Source organism: Gorilla gorilla, chromosome 9 (assembly GCF_029281585.2).
Source record: "Gorilla gorilla gorilla isolate KB3781 chromosome 9, NHGRI_mGorGor1-v2.1_pri, whole genome shotgun sequence".
Taxonomy (NCBI): domain Eukaryota; kingdom Metazoa; phylum Chordata; class Mammalia; order Primates; family Hominidae; genus Gorilla; species Gorilla gorilla.
In genome coordinates this window covers 118,452,950-118,471,953 of record NC_073233.2, presented here as the reverse complement: position 1 = coordinate 118,471,953, position 19,004 = coordinate 118,452,950, and the positions used below count along the sequence as shown (strand labels likewise).

The following is a 19,004-nucleotide window of genomic DNA, read 5'->3' as shown; positions in this document are numbered from 1 at the left end:
AGTTCACTCATGATTTGGCTCTCCGTTTGTCTGTTATTGGTGTATAAGAATGCTTGTGATTTTTGTACATTGATTTTGTATCCTGAGACTTTGCTGAAGTTGCTTATCAGCTTAAGGAGATTTGGGGCTGAGACCATGGGGTTTTCTAGATATACAATCATGTCATCTGCAAACAGGGACAATTTGACTTCCTTTTTTGCTAATTGAATGCCCTTTATTTCCTTCTCCTGCCTGATTGCCCTGGCCAGAACTTCCAAACTATGTTGAATAGGAGTGGTGAGAGAGGGCATCCCTGTCTTGTGCCAGTTTTCAAAGGGAATGCTTCCAGTTTTTGCCCATTCAGTATGATATTGGCTGTGGGTTTGTCATAGATAGCTCTTATTATTTTGAGATACGTCCCCTCAATACCTAATTTATTGAGAGTTTTTAGCATGAAGGGTTGTTGAATTTTGTTAAAGGCCTTTTCTGCATCTATTGAGATAATCATGTGGTTTTTGTCTTTGGTTCTGTTTATATGCTGGATTACATTTATTGATTTGCGTATGTTGAACCAGCCTTGCATCCCAGGGATGAAGCCCACTTGATCATGGTGGATAAGCTTTTTGATGTGCTGCTGGATTCGGTTTGCCAGTATTTTAATGAGGATTTTTGCATCAATGTTCATCAAGGATGTTGGTCTAAAATGCTCTTTTTTTTTTGTTGTGTCTCTGCCAGGCTTTGGTATCAGGATGATGCTGGCCTCATAAAATGAGTTAGGGAGGATTCCCTCTTTTTCTATTGATTGGAATAGTTTTAGAAGGAATGGTACCAGCTCCTCCTTGTACCTCTGGTAGAATTCGGCTGTGAATCCATCTGGTCCTGAACTTTTTTTGGTTGGTCCTTTTCCGTTTTTGTTTTGTTTTTTTAAATAATGGAGGTTGAGAATGTCAGAGCAGGAAGAAACTGCTTTACTAAAGTGGAGTATTGGTATTCCTTCATATATGGATACCTGCTGAAGGCTGTGAAACCACATGGAGAGTAGGTGCAGAGAGGTTGTCCTCTTTGTGGGGAGGAGATTGGTATCTTGACAGCATTCATCAAGATCACTGTGACAAAGTACTACTTTTATAGATTATCCTATACAATCCTTTCAATAAGCCTTTGAGGGCTAATTCATATCCTTTACATTTTAAGGTTGAGGAAAGAAAAGAGGTTAAGTAACTTGGTCCAAGTAAGTTTCTGAACTGGGAGTGCAGAGAGGCTCCTGACTCTAGAGCCAAAGAGCTTTACATACCTGTGTGTGTACATTGATGATGCATTTGCTGTATTTCAAGGAAGTGATGTGTAGATGATGATCTTAAGGCCATTTGGTAAAACGTTGCTTACTTATTTATCCTCCCACAACTTGGCTTTTTAAATATTTAGTTAAATAGTTTATTCTAAGGAAATAAAATGCTAAGGTAGCCAACAATATAGAAGACTTCTTTGGAATTAACATGTCTAATTCCACTGAAATGACAAGACTGCTGACTGTGTCCTTTAAAAGATCAATCCTTCAGTATTTCATTATCAGGGAATGTTGGGAACATCTCTGTTTTAGTTTGGTGTCATAAGGAACAATGCCACACAGCCAGTCTAATTACCAATTCTCGTGCACTCTCACTGGAGAAAATGGAGTCAAGCCATGAGTGGGTACTGCCTAGGCATTATGGCTCCTCAAATCTCAGTTCTGTCAACCTTAATTGCAAGCTCTTTTGAATCTGCCCCTGTGAATGCGAGCTTCAGGGGTTAGCCAGAGATGTGGGCAGAATTTATACATAGTATTTAGGGCTCCCACTATCAGGCTTTCTTCTTTCTGGGATCCCCCCTCACTTTCCAGCTGTGGGTACCTCTGTCTCCCTTCTCTAGTTCTTCAAGCCAGTAAGAGTACAGGTTTCTTCTCAACTTTTAGTCACCCCCATTACCCGGGGGCCTGCCCTCAGCCTAAAAGCTGTAAGATTAGAAAACTCACCCAGTGCTATGCCATTCCCTTCATCCAAGTGTGACACTTTGACCTCTATATCTACCTTCTTTTGCTCACTCTTTAGTGCCTTCAGCTAGGTTTATTTTGGTTGGTTTTCCAGAGTTTATAGTTGTTACTTGTGTGTATCTGTTGGGAAGAGGGGACAGAGAGGTCAGCCACTTTTAAAAGTGTAACCTTAAAGAGATTTTTATGTATTAAATCATAAGCAAACCTGTTAAACTTCATGTTAAAATTAGACACAAATGACACCAAAAACATTTTGGCACTATGGTATAAAACCATACCTTACTGTTGACCTTTCTTCTGCCTGTTCTTTTTCAGGTTGTCTTTTTCTACTTAAATCCCTCCTCAATTTCAATTATTGTTTAATAATGATTTAGTGAGTACTCACTAGATGGAAGGCACTATGCCAGATGCTCTATCTGTTAAAATCTTGTTCATTCAAAATCCAAGTCAAATGCAAACACCCCCAAGATCACCCCCTCCCTCTTATTGACCAGATGTGATTTACTTTCCTCTGAATGCTTTTAGTACTTTGTTCCTACCTCATGACATTATATTTATTAACATACTTGCTTGTCTCCTCACCCTGACCAGTTCTTCATCCCTAGTAGATTATAAACTTCATGTTTGTGTCCATCCATGCTTCCTTAAACATACTTTAAAATCAAGAACTGAAAAGAAACATAAAAGTCTACAGTTGCAAAGAAAGGAAAAAACTTTAGGACATTAGCTTCCTGTCTGTGTTCTCAAGAGGAGAGTAGTATGTCAGATACTAAAGGATTCTTTATTTCTAAAGAACATCTTAACAGAGAAAACTCCTCTCCTCTTTCTTCTCCTCCCTCTTCCCTTCTCTTCCTTCTTCCTTTTTCTTCCTCCTTTTCGCTTTCATCTTGTCCTTCTCTTACTCCTACTTCCCCTTCCACCTTTATCTTTCCCTCTTCACACTTTCTTTTTTCTCAGTATTTAACTATAGTCTTATTTAAACTTTTTGTATGCTTAGTCTCATCTTTAAAATGGGAAAATAAATGGGTTTGTATGAAACGCTTTTTGCTTTTAGGTGTTACAGTTCAATAAGGGAGTCTTTCACCTTTGAAAATGTAGTGCCAAAATTCAAGTAAACAGACCAGTGATGTCCAAAAACTGGATGGGAGAAGAACCCAAACATTTGATTCTTCCTTCATTGATCCATCTTTCATTTATAAGATGAAAGACGAAATGAAATTTTATAGGTTGAATTGTCAATGACAAAAGCCATCTATTAGCATCTTTTTCTCTTTGAGCCATAGCAACAAACATACCATAAAATGGAAGTTATAGAAATAAGATTAAGTGAATGAAACTCATTTTTCTAATAAGCTCACTTCTTCCTTAGATTCAGGTCATAAGACATTTAAAAGGAGAAGATCTATCATAAACTGGGCCTTCTGGCGAGGTTCTAGCACTCACCTGGACAACTTGCCCACATCGCCAACATCACCTATGCCAGGACAGCTCTTTGGAATTTCTCTGCCAAATATTTGTGAGAATGACAATCTGCCCAAACCTGTCTTGGTAAGGCTCATTTTGGTCTGTAAACTGATGGGAAAGGGTGTTTGGGAAAGGAGAGCTCTGCAAGGTAAATCTGTCCCCAAATGGAAAAATTATAGACACCACTGTCTTTGGCTAAGAATCTTCATTATTATTCCTCCAAATAACAAAATCTGATTTAGCTACTGTGAAATCAGAAGGAAGACATAATGGGAAGAAATAACCTAGGAAAGAGCCACGTAAGCTTTCTCAGATAAAGCAGAATTTGCCCTGCAGACAGAGAATTCACATTATTCCTCACAAATCCTTTCTTGAACGTCACATTGTTCTCAAAGTCTTCTTTGATCATTGTAGCAACAGAAACTACTCGATCCTACACTTAGGTTTTTAAATCCGTTTTATTTATATTTCAAGTGCTCACGCATAAAGATACATTCCCTGGCATTTATTTATCTTTTGTATATAGAGTGGGTCAGATGAAAGCCACTGGGTTTATATTATCTCCAGTTGATATTTTAAATAATCACTGCTAAGCAGTATTGAGTCTCCAGTATCCTTCAAGCACTATACTACATATATGGCATTTTATACTATATTATGCATCTATAAATGCAAGACACTTGTCTAGCCACTTTATTTATTCTTCACAACAAATTTAGGGGATAGTTGTTATCATGTCATCATCTCATCCGTTTACAAATTGTTTTAAAGCCTCAGTACTGTACTCAATGTTACACAGTAACCAAGTGGCATAACTAGGTTTTGGATCCCATGGATTGCTTGTCTTCAAAACCCATTCTCTTCTTACACTGTAAGCAGGACGTAGTGATAGAAAGGAAAATTAGAGAACACTTAAAATTCACTCTCTGAGCAATTTTTAGGAATATAATGCATTATTAACTGTAATCATAATGTTATATAATAGATCATGTGACCTTATTCCTCCTAACTGAAATTTTGTATCCTTTGACCAACATCTCCCCAACCTGCTCACCACCACCCCCAGCCCCTGGTAACCACCCTTCCACTCTCCAAAAAGGTGACTTTAATTTTTCCGGCCATTTATTTAGCTCCAATCCTTCAGTGCTTTTACCCTAGCACACCCTAGCCTCTGGCATCCAAAGAGGGCAAGTGTACATTCCCTTATTTGTGTGTGTGGAAGTGTCATTTTGTTTATTTTCCTTTGCTTCCCCATAGGATATGCTTTTCTTTCTTAATCAAAAAGGACCTCTCACCAAAGGTATCTTCAGGCAATCAGCCAATGTGAAATCCTGCAGAGAACTAAAAGAGAAATTGAATTCTGGAGTCGAAGTACACCTAGACTGTGAATCTATTTTTGTGATAGCATCTGTCTTAAAGGTAAGAAGAGTCATCCCTTTATCCACCCCATGGTGTAGCTCTAGAGAAAGAGGGTGTTTTACTTTTTTCATTATGAACATTATTTCTATTTGCAAAGACCCATAATAGATTTATTAACATAATTTTTAACACTAAAAAGTGTTATAAAAACATTTCACAAAGTCAACATTGGACTTTAAAAGCTACCACTGATGATATGACATATCAGATATGCTTTTTAAATTTTTATCCCACACTAATCTCATCTTTACTTCTGCCACTCCATGTAAAAAATAAAAATTGTAAGTTTAAAAAATCAAAAAACACACGTATACCAAAACAGACATCCTGCTTATGATTTCCTCACTCTCTTACTACCTTCTTAAGGCAGTTTTCAAATATAAACATTAGACATTTGAAAACAGTTAAAGAAGTTTGCCATAATAAACATTTGGCTCACAATTGAAATAAAAAATTGCTGAGATCACTGAAAATTCCATTTATTTTCATAATCATCATGCCTTCCCTTTTTTTTTTTTTTTTTTTTTTTGAGGCGGGGTCTCACTCTGTCGCCCAGGCTGGAGTGCAATGGCATGATTGTGGCTCACTGCAACCTCCACCTCCTGGGTTCAAGTGATTCTCCTGCCTCAGCCTCCCGAGTAGCTGGGATTACAAGCATGCACTACCAGGTCCAGCTAATTTTTGTATTTTTAGTAGAGACGGGGTTTCACCATGTTGGCCCAGCTGGTCTCTAATTCCTGACCTCAGGTGATCCACCTGCCTCAGCCTCCTAGAGAGCTGGGATAATAGGCGTGAGCCACCACACCCAGCCTAATGCCTTTTACTTTAAAAGTGGAGTAGGAATGACTTCAGCATCTAAGTTTTCCTTTACTTTTACCACACTTGGCATTCTTTGTGGTTCTTACACTTTACCCATTGTTACTTAAGTCACATCCATGGTTACAGAGATAGAGAGTTCTAAAATGTTTTATGCCCCCACATTCTTGGAAATGCTTTACATTTTTGGAAACACCTACAGTCAAAATGAGCTTTAAGCAGAGCTTTTGACCTTAGCAGTATCTTCTGCAGACCTGTGTCAGGCTCTCACCTCCCGAAGGATTGGAATGCACCAGAGCTAGGGGTCGAGACAAGGCCCCAGCCTGTATCTCAGGCTGAAACGTGAAAACCAAGTTAAGGAAAATATGGTGAAGAAGATTCTTGCATACCCCTACTCCAGCTGAGTGCCCAGGTGCTTACAGAATGTTACTTCATGACTTTATATACAATCAGATGTTTCTGGATAAATAAGCCATATCTGCTCTTAAACCCTGCTATAAATTTTTGCAATTAGATATCATGCAAGAGAACTGGAGGGTTGAAGCTAAGGTCACCTCATCTGTTTTGCACAGGGTTTATGATTACTCTTCAATCCTGGAACACAATAAAAATATGTATATGTAAAATACAAATATGCATATGTAAAAATATGTAGCCAGATATATATGCCAAGGTTTTTTATGCATGATAAATTTTCCTTTTTTATATATATCTCTTAGTTTACAAAGGTAAAGCTTGTGTTTTTTTGTTTTTTGTTTTTTTCAGTCGGGGTCTCGCTCTGTTGCCCAGGCTGGAGTGCAGTGGTGCGATCTCGGCTCACTGCAAGCTCCACCTCCTGGGTTCACGCCATTCTCCTGCCTCAGCCTCCTGAGTAGCTGGGACTACAGTTGCCCGACACCACGCCTGGCTAATTTTTTTGTATTTTTAGTAGAGACGGGGTTTCACTGTGTTAGCCAGGATGGTCTCGATCTCCTGACCTCGTGATCCGCCCGCCTCGGCCTCCCAAGCTTGTGTTTTAAAACAATTTTCTTTAACAACCAAGAATGTTTGCAGAAAAAAAAATTTCTTACTATGCTATTCTTCATAGCATTACACTTCTTAAAATTTTGTGCTAAACTATTGATGCTATTGCAAAGAAGCATGGTTCTAGAAGAGTTAAATTATGTTTCAAATTGCAGAAATATTTGTCCAAAAATAGCCAAAAGGCAAAAAATGATCCAAATGATTGAAAAGTCTGGTTAAATGTGTTCCAAGTAATTAACATTTTATCATATGTTTTACCCCCTTTTCTTCCAAGTGGTTGCAGAAAGGGAGATAATTTTTAGCAAAAGTTCTTAAGCTTTTGTTTTATTTCTTGTTTTTGAATCTGTTTTGAAGTGGTACTTTTTTTCACTTATGCTGGTTTTGCTTAAATATAAGTTTAAGTTATAGCTTAACTCTTCAAACTATAATTGGATAAAAATTGCTGAAGACACTATAACTTTGATCCATCAAACCTTTGAGGAAAAGTTCATATTTAATCCTGCAGTATCTCATCTCAGATGACTTTGAGGGTTCTGCTGATGGCCTTGGCTCTGGTTTTGGAGGAGAGGAGACATTCAACTAAGTGCTGTGAGCTGGTGATTGCAGTGCAGAATCGGCTCTCACATCCTTCTCAGCTGTGATGATTGTTGTATTTCGTAACTTGTTATTCCAGCTGTGGGAGAGTTCATTGAGATGTTACGAGTTATTATCTTTCAAGTGTAGGTTTAAGATGTTAATGATGTTTTTCTTCAAGACAGATCATAAGTATGTTTTCCACTGAGATTTAAAAAGAGAGCTATTGTCCCTACCACATTTTGAAATAACAGATTTTGCTTCTTCTAAATCCAACTTCTAAAGTGGGTACAGCAGCTAAAATTAGTTTGGAATTATGAAAATTCAATCACTTTACCCAAAAAGAGGTAACTTTTGTAATGATATACCTGAATCACAAGCATGCAGGTACATTTCTGCTAGAAGATATAATAGAACAGAAGAAGACTTTGAATTAGTCATTCTTCCTTCTTGTTAAACATTCTAAAAAAAAAAAAGGATAGTAATAAAGTGACATGACTACAAAGAGGCTTTTCAAATTATCTTAAAATCTCAGTTACAGTTGATTGGCCTTCTCTTGGCTCCCATTAATATTTGGCCATATGCAATTTAGCAGCAGTTCACTAATGTCCTCTACTATGGCTAGGACTGTGCTTGGCATTGACATGTACAAAGAAGGGTCTGTCCCTACCCTGGAGGAGCTCATAAGCAAGTGGGGAAGATGCCCACATAATCAGCTGATTGTAACAATAAGTTATCACAGCTTCTATATTACTGTTATAAACATGATATCTAAGTAACAAGTTGTGTGTTGCCTTCAATAAGGCACATAGATAAAATTATTTATTTGGTTTAGCAAGAGGTAAAATTGCCCAATTGCAGACTTTCACCTGTCCTCATGTTGCAAGCATGAAATTGCAAGAGGGTAGCCAACCATGTGTATGGTACTTAAACACGATATTGAGTTTACTCTGCCTAAAGTTTACTAAGGTGGAGATCAGACTGCAAGCTTGACCTTGGTAATGCCATACCAAAAGCAAGAGAGACAGTTGGCCTAGAATCAACTCTGTAGGACCAGGACAAGAACCAAATTTTGTTATTTTTAAGCTTTTTGTAAACAAAAGCCAAACAACAAACATACTTGGTCATATCCTGTTTGTGTCATAGTTCAGCCTTACCACACTTAGCCCTGCCAGTGGTCTCAGTAGAATAGGGTCTCCTAGAAAAGGATAATATCCTGTGGACATGTTATTTAGCATATATCAGGCATGGGTGTGCTGCCTAAGTTTCTAGAACCCAGCCATCACCTGAAATGCTCTCTCTCTCCAAATATATGAGAGCCTTTCTACAGGGAATACAGGGAGAAACCTTAAGTACCTCTTGATGCAATTTTGCACTAATAACACTGGAATATAAAGTTCCAAGATAACAGAGACTTTGTTTTAGTCACTTCTCTATCCCTAGCAACTTAAATAGTGCTTGGCACATATGAATAAATGCATGTAGAATGATTCAATGAATGACAGACAATGAACCTCATAGATACCTTGGTACATTTCCTTGAACTAGCTGTCTAAGGGACAGGGGAAAAGGAATTTAGGATGGTTTACTGCCAGACCTTGTCATGTCATACTAGTTCACTAAAATATATGCAAACAGTAAGTTTCAGCCAAATGAGTTGTCCTTTATTTTCCCACCATAATGAAGACTACAGTTATCCCAATGATCTTTGCTATAAGAAAATCAAAGTACATGTTTCTGTGTCCCCAAGTCAATGGAGAGTTGGCGCAAAGCTCTGTGTAGTTCACAGAAGAGAGTACGTAAGGGAACTTTTCAACAAAATGTCTTCTACTTTCTCTAATACATATTTGGCATGAGGATAATTATTTGAAATATTTGTTTTTCCATCTATTTAAGGATTTTCTGCGAAATATTCCAGGAAGTATTTTTTCATCAGATCTCTATGATCACTGGGTCTCTGTAATGGATCAAGGAAATGATGAAGAGAAAATAAATACTGTTCAAAGGTAATTATTCTAATTTGGTCATGTCTCAAAAATACTTTAAAAATATTTTATAAGATTATTTATTAAAATAATGACAGCTATCAAAGTCATATCTGTGTGGACCACTTTAAAAATAGATTTATGCTAGTTTGTCATTGTTTTCCTTCTTAATCTTATAGTTGAACATTGTAATACTTGAACATTGTACACCTTCCATATACCTGAATCTGATAGGAGCTGAAATCCATTAGTCCACTAGCTAATACTATACACCCAATCTTCAGTTTATGATCTTAATTTTTGTAAATATTTAACCAGAGAACTCATCATATATTGCATTCACCAACTGAAGTCATACAGAGAAAATGACTTATTCTGTCTTCTCATGGAACTCAGTCTGGTAAGGTAGATAGAAAAATCAAGAATTATAATGCAGTACAATCAGTGCTAGAAGAGAGATTTGGAGAGTGTTGTGGAAGCACAGCAAAGACACAGTTAAGTCCTTGAAAAGTGGAAAGGAAAAGCAGAGTTGCAAAGGACGTCTGATCACAAAGGATGTACTGTCTCTACTCATGCAAAGGGAAATTGCTGGTAGAACTCACTGCCCCATTCCTGGACTTTTCCTGCATTATAAGAGAGTAAGAAAGAAATGTCCCTTAACAAAAAGCAGTATTTCTAGTTCTGTGAATACTCAAGAATCTCAATATTATTTACTTGCATTTGCTTGTTTAGTACAGTTGTTTTTTCTTAAGCAACTTTCATATATGAATTATCTACAACTTTTACCAGTAGAACATAGTACAGCTGCTGAAGATACAGCTGCTGAAGACACCAGAAACCAAGGCCGTTTAACAAAATACCACCTCCACTTCCATTATAGTTTGGTGTAAACCATTCAGATAGTGAGCATCAAATTCTAAACTGTGTTGCTATATATCCTATAAGCTGTTAAAGGATTCTTTTGGAAAAAGGTAAAATTATGACTCTCATGCAAATATAAACACGTGAAATATTTTGTTTAAATCGTTTATGAGGGAACTAGTAAGATTAGTAAGATGTTACAACCAGTTCAAAGGAAATTTCAAAGTTGAAATCATATGTATATATTGATATATATATTCACATATTCATATATATTCACATATATTTATATACATATATTCACATATTCATATATATTCACATATATTTTCACATATATATTCATATTCACATATATTCACATATATATTCATATATATTCACATATACATATATAGTCACATATATTCATATATTCATATATATTCACATATATGTTCACATATATATTCACATACATATTCATATATTCATATATATTTTCACATATATATATTCACATATATGTTCACATATATTCACATATGTTCACATATATATTCACATAGATTCATTTTTACATTCACGTATATATTCATTTATATATTCACATATATATATATGAATCAGAAACGCTAAAGTGAATTTGCAAATAAATACAAACAAAACTGACCTCTTCTATCAGGGCAGGGGTGCAGATCAATCAGTTCTCTCTCCACCAGAATTTTCACATCTTTAGACAAGTATTAGATGCACTGCTATCAGTTAGTTACAACTTACACAGAGTTGTAAAATAGCTCTTATTGTGAAAAATCTTAGGGCCCCATAGAAGCAGAAAACCCAAAAGCTTATGCTAGATGCCTTATTTTCCATTGAATACACCCAGTAATCTTTTGTTCTATTTCAAAGTCCTTCATAACTTACCCTTATAAAAACTATGCTCATTGTCAGTCCATTGTACTAAAGAAAGGCCTCCCTGCTATTTGTGCAAGCAGCAGTCAGACTATCATCTTTTCCCTAGGTTGCAGGTTTCTACTGAAAAAAAAAAAAACAGTCATGAATATCAGTATATTTGTAACTTTTTTGGATAATAGTAGTCATTTTTGCTGACTGATCATTTACAAATCCCTTATCAATTACAACATGAGAACAGTAGAAAATCTACTATAAGCAACTTATATGTGAAAGTGATACAATGAAACAGATTTAGGACAAAATTGACCTTGGAAGCTGGTGGAGCAGAACATAAGCTCTCAAAATGGACCTGGACGTCTTGATAGCTAAGGTTTGGGTTCTTACCAAGAGACAGCATTTCTGTGTTGCTACTTAAATGAGCATTTTATAAATTGCTGTTTAATTTTATCAGAAAGCTTTTTGTCGTTTTTGGTTGAAAATATTCTGAAATGTTACAGGATTGGCCTAAGTTTGCATTATGCTAGTTTCAGGGAAATATTTCAGGCAGCATTTTTTTTAATGAAATATTTTTCTGCATTCTTTTACATTTTCTTTGAGATGTGAAGACAATATACAAAAACAAAAAATAAATTCCCAATGCCTATTTTTTCTTTCTGTACAGGCAGTCCTCACTTTGTATGGTACCATGTTAACTGAAACTCTTGCATATCTGAACTGTGTTCTTGATTTCCCTCTTCCCCATTCAAAGTGAGAGTTGCTTGCCTTTACAAGTTTTTGAATGAAATGTCTTGCTTAAAGAGTAATTTTTCTGTCTTTAGGCTATTAGACCAGCTTCCGAGAGCCAATGTTGTTCTCCTAAGGTATCTTTTTGGGGTGTTACACAACATTGAGCAACATTCCTCATCCAATCAGATGACTGCATTTAATTTAGCTGTGTGTGTCGCTCCAAGTATTCTTTGGCCTCCTACTTCCTCCAGCCCAGAACTAGAAAACGAATTTACAAAAAAGGTAATGAAGTTTTTCATTTTTATGCCCTGGGAGACTGAGTCCCCGTTTTGAAACTGAAATTTGGGGTATTCTAAAAGATGATTTCTTAAATAACTTAAATATACCGTATCCTTATAAATTTGACTTTACTGGTAGACTATAGGAAAGTGAATTGTTAAGTAGAAAATGATAGCAGATGGGTTACTTCTCTTTTCCCTTTAAGGAGGCTAAACACCATGATTAAAACCATAAAGTGATAAAGCAGCTGATAAGATTTTTTAAATGAAAAGAAAAAAAGGACTTTGGAACTAGGACAGCTAAGCTTCCATTCTCAGCTCCACCCCTTGCCAGATGTACAGTCTTGGGCAAAAGTACATTGATGCACAGTGTCCTCATCTAAAAATAAAATGGAGTCAGTGATAATACAGTAGTTACTTGAAATCACACTCCTGTAGTCCCTGACAGTTAATAAGGGGTGTGGGGATATCAGTTCCCTTTGCTCTTAACATTTCTCCTGCCCCTTGGCCTCAGCTACTGGGGCAAGGGAACTTCAGAAAGGTTCCAGTACCTCTCAATGGAGTCACAAAGCTCCCTAATAAACTCTTACCTTTCCCTGCAAGCACGTCTTGTTAGGGAGCCTATCAGAAGGTGGCAGTACATGGATAGACCTGTCAGCCAAATGCTTGGGTAGAGACTAGTCAGGAACACAAGTTTTCTTTCTAGCTGTCTTTCTCCTTCACAGTGCACTCGCAGACGAGCCCTCTTCCCAAGCTTATGACAGCCTGCCCTTTACACAAGAAATAGTTTTTATAAGTCTTTGTCTAATGATGCTTTATAAATTTTAATAACAAAATATATTTCTTTACCCAATTTTACAGACAGAGCCATTGGTATAAAACATTAAGCCAAGGCTACAAATAATAACTTTAGTCCACTGATTACATTTCTATGCCCAAACTACTTTTAAAAGTATCATAGTTTTTTAGGGAAACTGTTTAATGTACTTTTAAAGCCGATATGAATTTTTCTCTGGGTAGATGTGCTTTTTGTTAAAAATCAGGATTTATATATGAAATGTGATTTATAAACATGTAATATGAAAAGTAATACTTCGTTTGTCCTTTTTCTTACAGGTTTCCCTGCTTATACAATTTCTGATTGAGAATTGCCTTAGGATATTTGGAGAAGAAATCACTTCCCTCTTCAGAGAGGTTTCAGTGAGATGTGACACTAGAGAGAATGCCTCAGGTATTGTGAATAATTGGATTGGTTTTTGTGAGAAATAGACACATGTTTGTTTGTAAACGTGCTGGGATAGGGGTTTTCCTGGAGCCCACAGCAGCTGAAGTGAAAGGAGCCTCTGATCCAGGTCAGTGGGGCCCAGGGCTTTTTGATCCTTCCTTAGATGGCCCGCCAATAGGTCAGCATATGTTAACAGTGTAGTGGGATTAAGAACTATATAAAGATTAGGTTCCAGCCTTCAATAAGTTAGTGGCAGCATGCTGTGGTATGATGTTTTTTGATGGGCTTTTTAACTTTATGAATAACCCTAATATATATAATAGAACTGCTATGGTTGAAACTGGTGTAGAAAGCCCAGAGGTAGTAGAGGCATGAATGTTTTTTTTTTTTTGTCCTCTCCTTCCTTGTACTGGGTCCCTCAGACACATCAGAATTCTAGTGTGCTATGAAACAGTTTGAAACAACTAGCATCATTTGGCTGGGAGGGTGGGGGAACACTGAATTCGAAGACATACAGCTGCCTTCAGAATATGAATCCTTGTGCCATCAATTACTAGATATGTTATCTTTGGCCAATTATTCTATGCCACTGAACATCATTGTCTTTATCTCTAAAATGTGGATAAAAATAATGTCTAACTTTTATGGTTGTTGTAAAGATTAAATAAGGTAATGGATATTAAGGAACTTTGTAAAAGAGACATTGTTAGAGTTAGTAAATGGTTTCCCCAAGACTAGTGTTAAGTATGTATAACCACTAGCAATCTGTTAGAAGGCAGAGTCTTACTCAGAATCTGGATATACTTATACTATGAAGGCAATAATTCCTTCATATTTTTTACCATTTCTTGGTCATATGACATGTTCATTGCTTTAAGAAAATCTTACTTAAGGAAAGCCCATTCGTCAGGAACTGAGATAAATCTCCTATACCCCAGCAATTTTATTTTTATTCTTCACTAACAATTGAGATTGTGAAAGATTCTCTCTTTCTTGAGAGTAGGAATTTGAACACTTCACATGAAAAGAGAATTCAGCTAAGCACCGTAGTTTGTTCTTAAGGAAGCATGAGTATATTTGTGGTAAGTAAATATGTTAATCATGGTTTAATTTTTTTGACAGATATTTCTTGCTTTCAACTGAATGACTCCTCCTATGACAGCTTGGAAAATGAGCTAAATGAGGATGTTGATGCACCATGCAGTGACTTGGTAAAGAAACTTGGCCAGGGGAGCAGAAGCATGGACTCTGTCTTAACCCTCAGTGACTATGATCTTGACCAGCCCGAGGTGGAAGGCCTTTTAACCCTAAGCGACTTTGACTTGGCCCATTCTAAAGATGAAGATGTTCAAATGAAACGGCCTCTTGCATCCAAGCCGGTGAACATTTTAGTGTACACAAAGATCCCACTGCGGGATCATGCCAGGGCCCCATCTGCCATGTGCACACCCAGCTACCTGTCCACAGCTGCAGCAAATGCTGCAAAAAGCCTGAGGCGACACCGGCGTTGCTCAGAGCCCAGCATCGACTATCTGGATTCAAAGCTTTCCTACCTCAGGGAGTTTTATCAGAAAAAGCTACGCAAGTCCAGCTGTGATGCAATTCTTTCTCAAAAAGATGAAGACTATCTGAAGCAGAATCAACCCCTCCAGGAGGAAGGAAAGACATGTTTTAAACAGAGTTTAGTCACAGGCACTGATGTCAGCAAGAAAAATGCCACTACTCAAAACACTAAGAAGAAAAGCTTGTCTGGTAGTGAAGGAAATCATGTGAAACTTCTCCCTAAGTCTAAGCCAGTGGCCATTTCTGTGGCATCTTATAGTCCTATGTCCTCACAGGATCATTCCAAGAACCAGCCCTTTGATGTGAATATATCTGGATACTCCCCACCACACACAGCAGATGCCCTCAAGGGTCCAAGGACACATCGGCGCTGCTCAGAGCCCAACATAGAAGACCAGAACCGCAAGCTGACCTATCTCAGGGGAATTTATTCAAAGAAACAACATAAAACCAGCTGTGAAGCTGGTCTCTTGCATGGAGAGGAGGATTATCTCAAACGGCATAAGTCTTTGCAAATGGAGGGGCAGAAGCTCATTAATCAGAGTTTAGTCATGGGGATTGAGGTGGGCAAGAGTAGTGCCACAAACCAAAACACTGAGAAGGTTTTACCCCCAAGATTAAACCTTTGCCCAAGGACCAGCTATTCCAGCTTATCCTCCCCAGGCACTTCCCCATCTGGCTCATCAGTAAGCTCCCAAGACAGTGCTTTTTCTCAGATTTCTGAACACTCTGTGTTTACACCCACTGAGACTTCCTCTCCAATAGATTGCACTTTTCAGGCTCAGAGAAAACAGGAAGAGCTTTCTCCTGACTTTAGCAATGCCAGCCATGTTTCTGGAATGCCCGGTCCCTCATCAGGGCAGGCTTGCAGCCGCCCAGCCTATACAAAGAAGGACACCATGGAGTGGCATTCACAAATGCATTCTGTAACTCTTCATCCCAGCACATGGTTGAGAAATGGTGTGGCCAGTTTGAAAAACTGGTCCCTCAAAAAGAAAGCAAAGGCAGCCAGACCAGAGGAAGAGAAAATAGCTTCTCCAAAAGGACCCTTAGAGCCACCCCCACATGCTTCTGGTGTTCCAGAAGCCAACTCACTGCAAGAGGAACAAAAAGACTTGCCCTTAAGGGCAGCTGAAGGACTGTCCCCTGTGCAATCAGCCCAAAGGTGTAGTTCTTCTCCCTTCCAGGACTCAGAGAGACACTGTAGCTCTCCATTCAGCCTGGTGGAGAGCAGACTTAAGCTGTGCATGAAGTCACATGAGGAAATAGAGCCTGGTAGTCAGAGCTCTTCTGGTTCTCTGCCTTGGGAAAGAGCCTCAGCCAGCTCTTGGACTCTAGAGGATGCGACCAGCCCAGACTCAGGGCCTACAGTGGTCTGCGACATTGAGGACAGGTATTTAACCAAAGACATTTAAGCGTAGTAAGAATCTGATGTCCACAAGAACAGGAACTGGGTTAATAATAATAGACAATAATTATTATGACCCCTTTGTATAAGATACCTGGGAGAGGTAGCATAAGGATTATCATTGCTAATACTTAGGACAGCGAAATAATTCTCTTTATTGAGACTACTTGACAAATACTTTATGCTAAAAATTTTGTCACCTAAGTGTTTGGGAGGCTTTTTCTTATTAAAGGTTGGGATTGATCCTGTCATGTGGTTTTAGAGATACTAACAGAGGGCTAGAGAAAGCATCTTCTGTAGAGGAAGCACTTATGGGAACAGTCTGTGAGATTGATGTCCTGAGAAGACCAAGATATCAGGAATGAGGAATAGGGGCCTGAGGAGAGAGGGGAAGGGTACAGAGAAACCATCTACATTCCATGGAATGTTTTTAATAAGTAGGCAAGAAAAATGCCACTAATCAAAGCATTAAGTGTGTCCAGTAATGAAGAACATCATGTAAAATCTTTCCCTAAATCTAAGCCAGTGGCCATTTTTGTGGGATCTTACTAATCACGTGTCCTTACAGAATCATTCCACGAACCAGCCCATTGCTACAGCTAGAGTGGAGAAAAACAGAGTGACTCAAAATCCATGGGTACCATGATATCAGTTTTGTTGGTTGTATTTGTCGGTTTGTTTTTTCATTCGTGTTGAAGTGCTTTGCAAGGCTTCAGGAAACAGAGTTGTGAGGAGAAAGAAGAAAATGGCTGCTCATTTCAGTACCCTTTTCAAAGGTATCTCTGCCTAGGAACATTCTTCAGAAATGCAACTTCTTCTATTTAGAAGGTGACCTCCTGACAGCGTTCACTCTCAATATGGAGGAAAAGACCACAACAACTGTCCTTTCTCAATTACACAAATGCTGTTAAAATGTGATCAAACCATGGCATCACTTTGCTGAAATGTTTCTGCACAGTCCTGCCTCTTAGATTACAGTCAGCCAGAAAAACATACTTATAAATCATCCCTTTTCTGATTTTTGTAGTTTGGCAATTGAGAGAGCAATATTGAGGTTGTCAGGTTATAAGGAGTCCCACAGTAGAATACCCAACAAAGTGGCTACCAGGCCTTCTCAGACAGCCGTTTGCTTTGGGTTTTGCTTCCAGACGTTGTTCCATATTTTTGCCCCAAATGTTTCATAGCTTATACCCCATTGGTTTATTTTATATCCATGGACCTTTCTCTGCTTTCTTGACTTAAAGGTTGCAGCAGTACATCTCGTCACCTAGGAATAGATTATCAGGCCTTGCCAACTAGTGTGCAGGGATGGCACTAAAAATGGATGTGCATCTTCTTTCACATTAACTACTTACCTATAAGAAGTTGCTCTGAGCCCATTTATTCTCTTTAGTTCACCATCAGATGGACCTTTCTCTCACAAGCTAGCTTATTCCAAATTATTTGTCTTATTAATCACCAGAAAATGGTCATATCAAATGTTCTTTCTTTTTTGTTCTAAAGGTTGCATTTTCAGTTATAGGGGAAAAAATATTTTCTCTAAGATAGAAGAAGTTATTTCAGTATTAGCTATAGGTGCTACCTACCTCTTGGGGACATGGCCCTGTTTGCGCTAACCATTACAATGATCTTTTAGAACTCTGTATCCAAAGAGCTACTTCGTGACACTGGCCATCTGAGTCACAGATGTGAAGTCGATTTCACTTTATAACTAACCAGTCCTACATATTAAGACTTCTAAGTGTCCATATGCATCTTTTTTGGTATAATATATAAAGTCAGCAGGGACTCCCCTTTCCCTTAGGGCATACTACTGTCAGAACTGCAAGATGTGAATGAAGCTCTTACGGCTTGGAGTGTCTTTCTGGAAGAAATTGCCTTTTTTTTTTTTTCATGTTAGCAGGTAAAAAATCATTCACCCAATTTGAAGCATAGAAGAAAATAGTTGCTGAGGTTTTTTAATAACCATTCCTACTATCTGTGTTCCCTTAGATACTCCTGTAATTCTTAATGTGAATAGTTTGTTAATATTGCTGTAAAGTATTATATTGTATGATTTGAAGACAGACTATATGTCATTTTATTATACTCCATCAATCTATAATATATTAGACTGATGCTTTATCTAAAATGCTTTGAGTTTGTATAATATATCTTGACAAATTTTACTACCATATGTTATGTAATAAATGTGTATTTTTGTACTTGCAGAAACTGCTGCTAACTTTTAAAGTTGTTTGGTTTTCAAGGCACTGATAATGGATATGTATGAAGTCCATGCTGTCTGTTAAATAAAATGCCATTCTGCAGAATTAACCATCCCACCAGAGCAATATTGCCCTTTGTAGAATTGTTCTAGTTAGTGATCCCAAGAATTGTTCTAGTTAATGATCCCAATCTCTGCCTAACATTGGAAATTTCATAGAGTATAATTAATGTTGAATTTGAACCTTGAGCTTTTAGTCAGAACCTGTGGTCAGTCTGTCTTTTTAGGAAAAGTGGTTTTTTAAAATACTTTTTTTCTAATGTTATTTACCAAACAAACAAGTCATGTTTTAGATACAAAGTCTTCATTTTCTTAGCATTGTGTTTTCACTGTGCTCCTGGAATGAGATATAGTCAGTATTCTTATGTCAAAGAACCATAAGATCACTTCGATTGTGTGAGATAGATCACTTCGATGGTGTGAGATTTTCTTATCTAAGTTTGGACCATTCTAACCAGAATACCCAGATGACCCCAGACACATACCAAGACATCA

At 37.7% G+C, this 19,004-nt stretch overlaps 1 protein-coding gene across 3 annotated transcripts in view; it reads left to right on the top strand.

The window, feature by feature from the left end:
- ARHGAP20 (Rho GTPase activating protein 20) overlaps window positions 1-18,564 on the top strand; it is a 141,706-nt gene extending 123,142 nt beyond the window's left edge. For all 3 annotated transcript variants that reach the window (XM_055355482.2, XM_031016469.3, XM_063693509.1), the window contains 6 exons: window positions 3,378-3,556; window positions 4,730-4,891; window positions 9,200-9,309; window positions 11,862-12,051; window positions 13,164-13,278; window positions 14,395-18,564. In XM_055355482.2, coding sequence (XP_055211457.1) covers window positions 3,378-3,556; window positions 4,730-4,891; window positions 9,200-9,309; window positions 11,862-12,051; window positions 13,164-13,278; window positions 14,395-16,250 — 2,612 coding nt within the window. In that variant the 3' untranslated portion in view covers window positions 16,251-18,564. The remainder of the gene's footprint in view (window positions 1-3,377; window positions 3,557-4,729; window positions 4,892-9,199; window positions 9,310-11,861; window positions 12,052-13,163; window positions 13,279-14,394) is intronic.
- The last annotated feature ends 440 nt before the right edge of the window (window positions 18,565-19,004 follow it).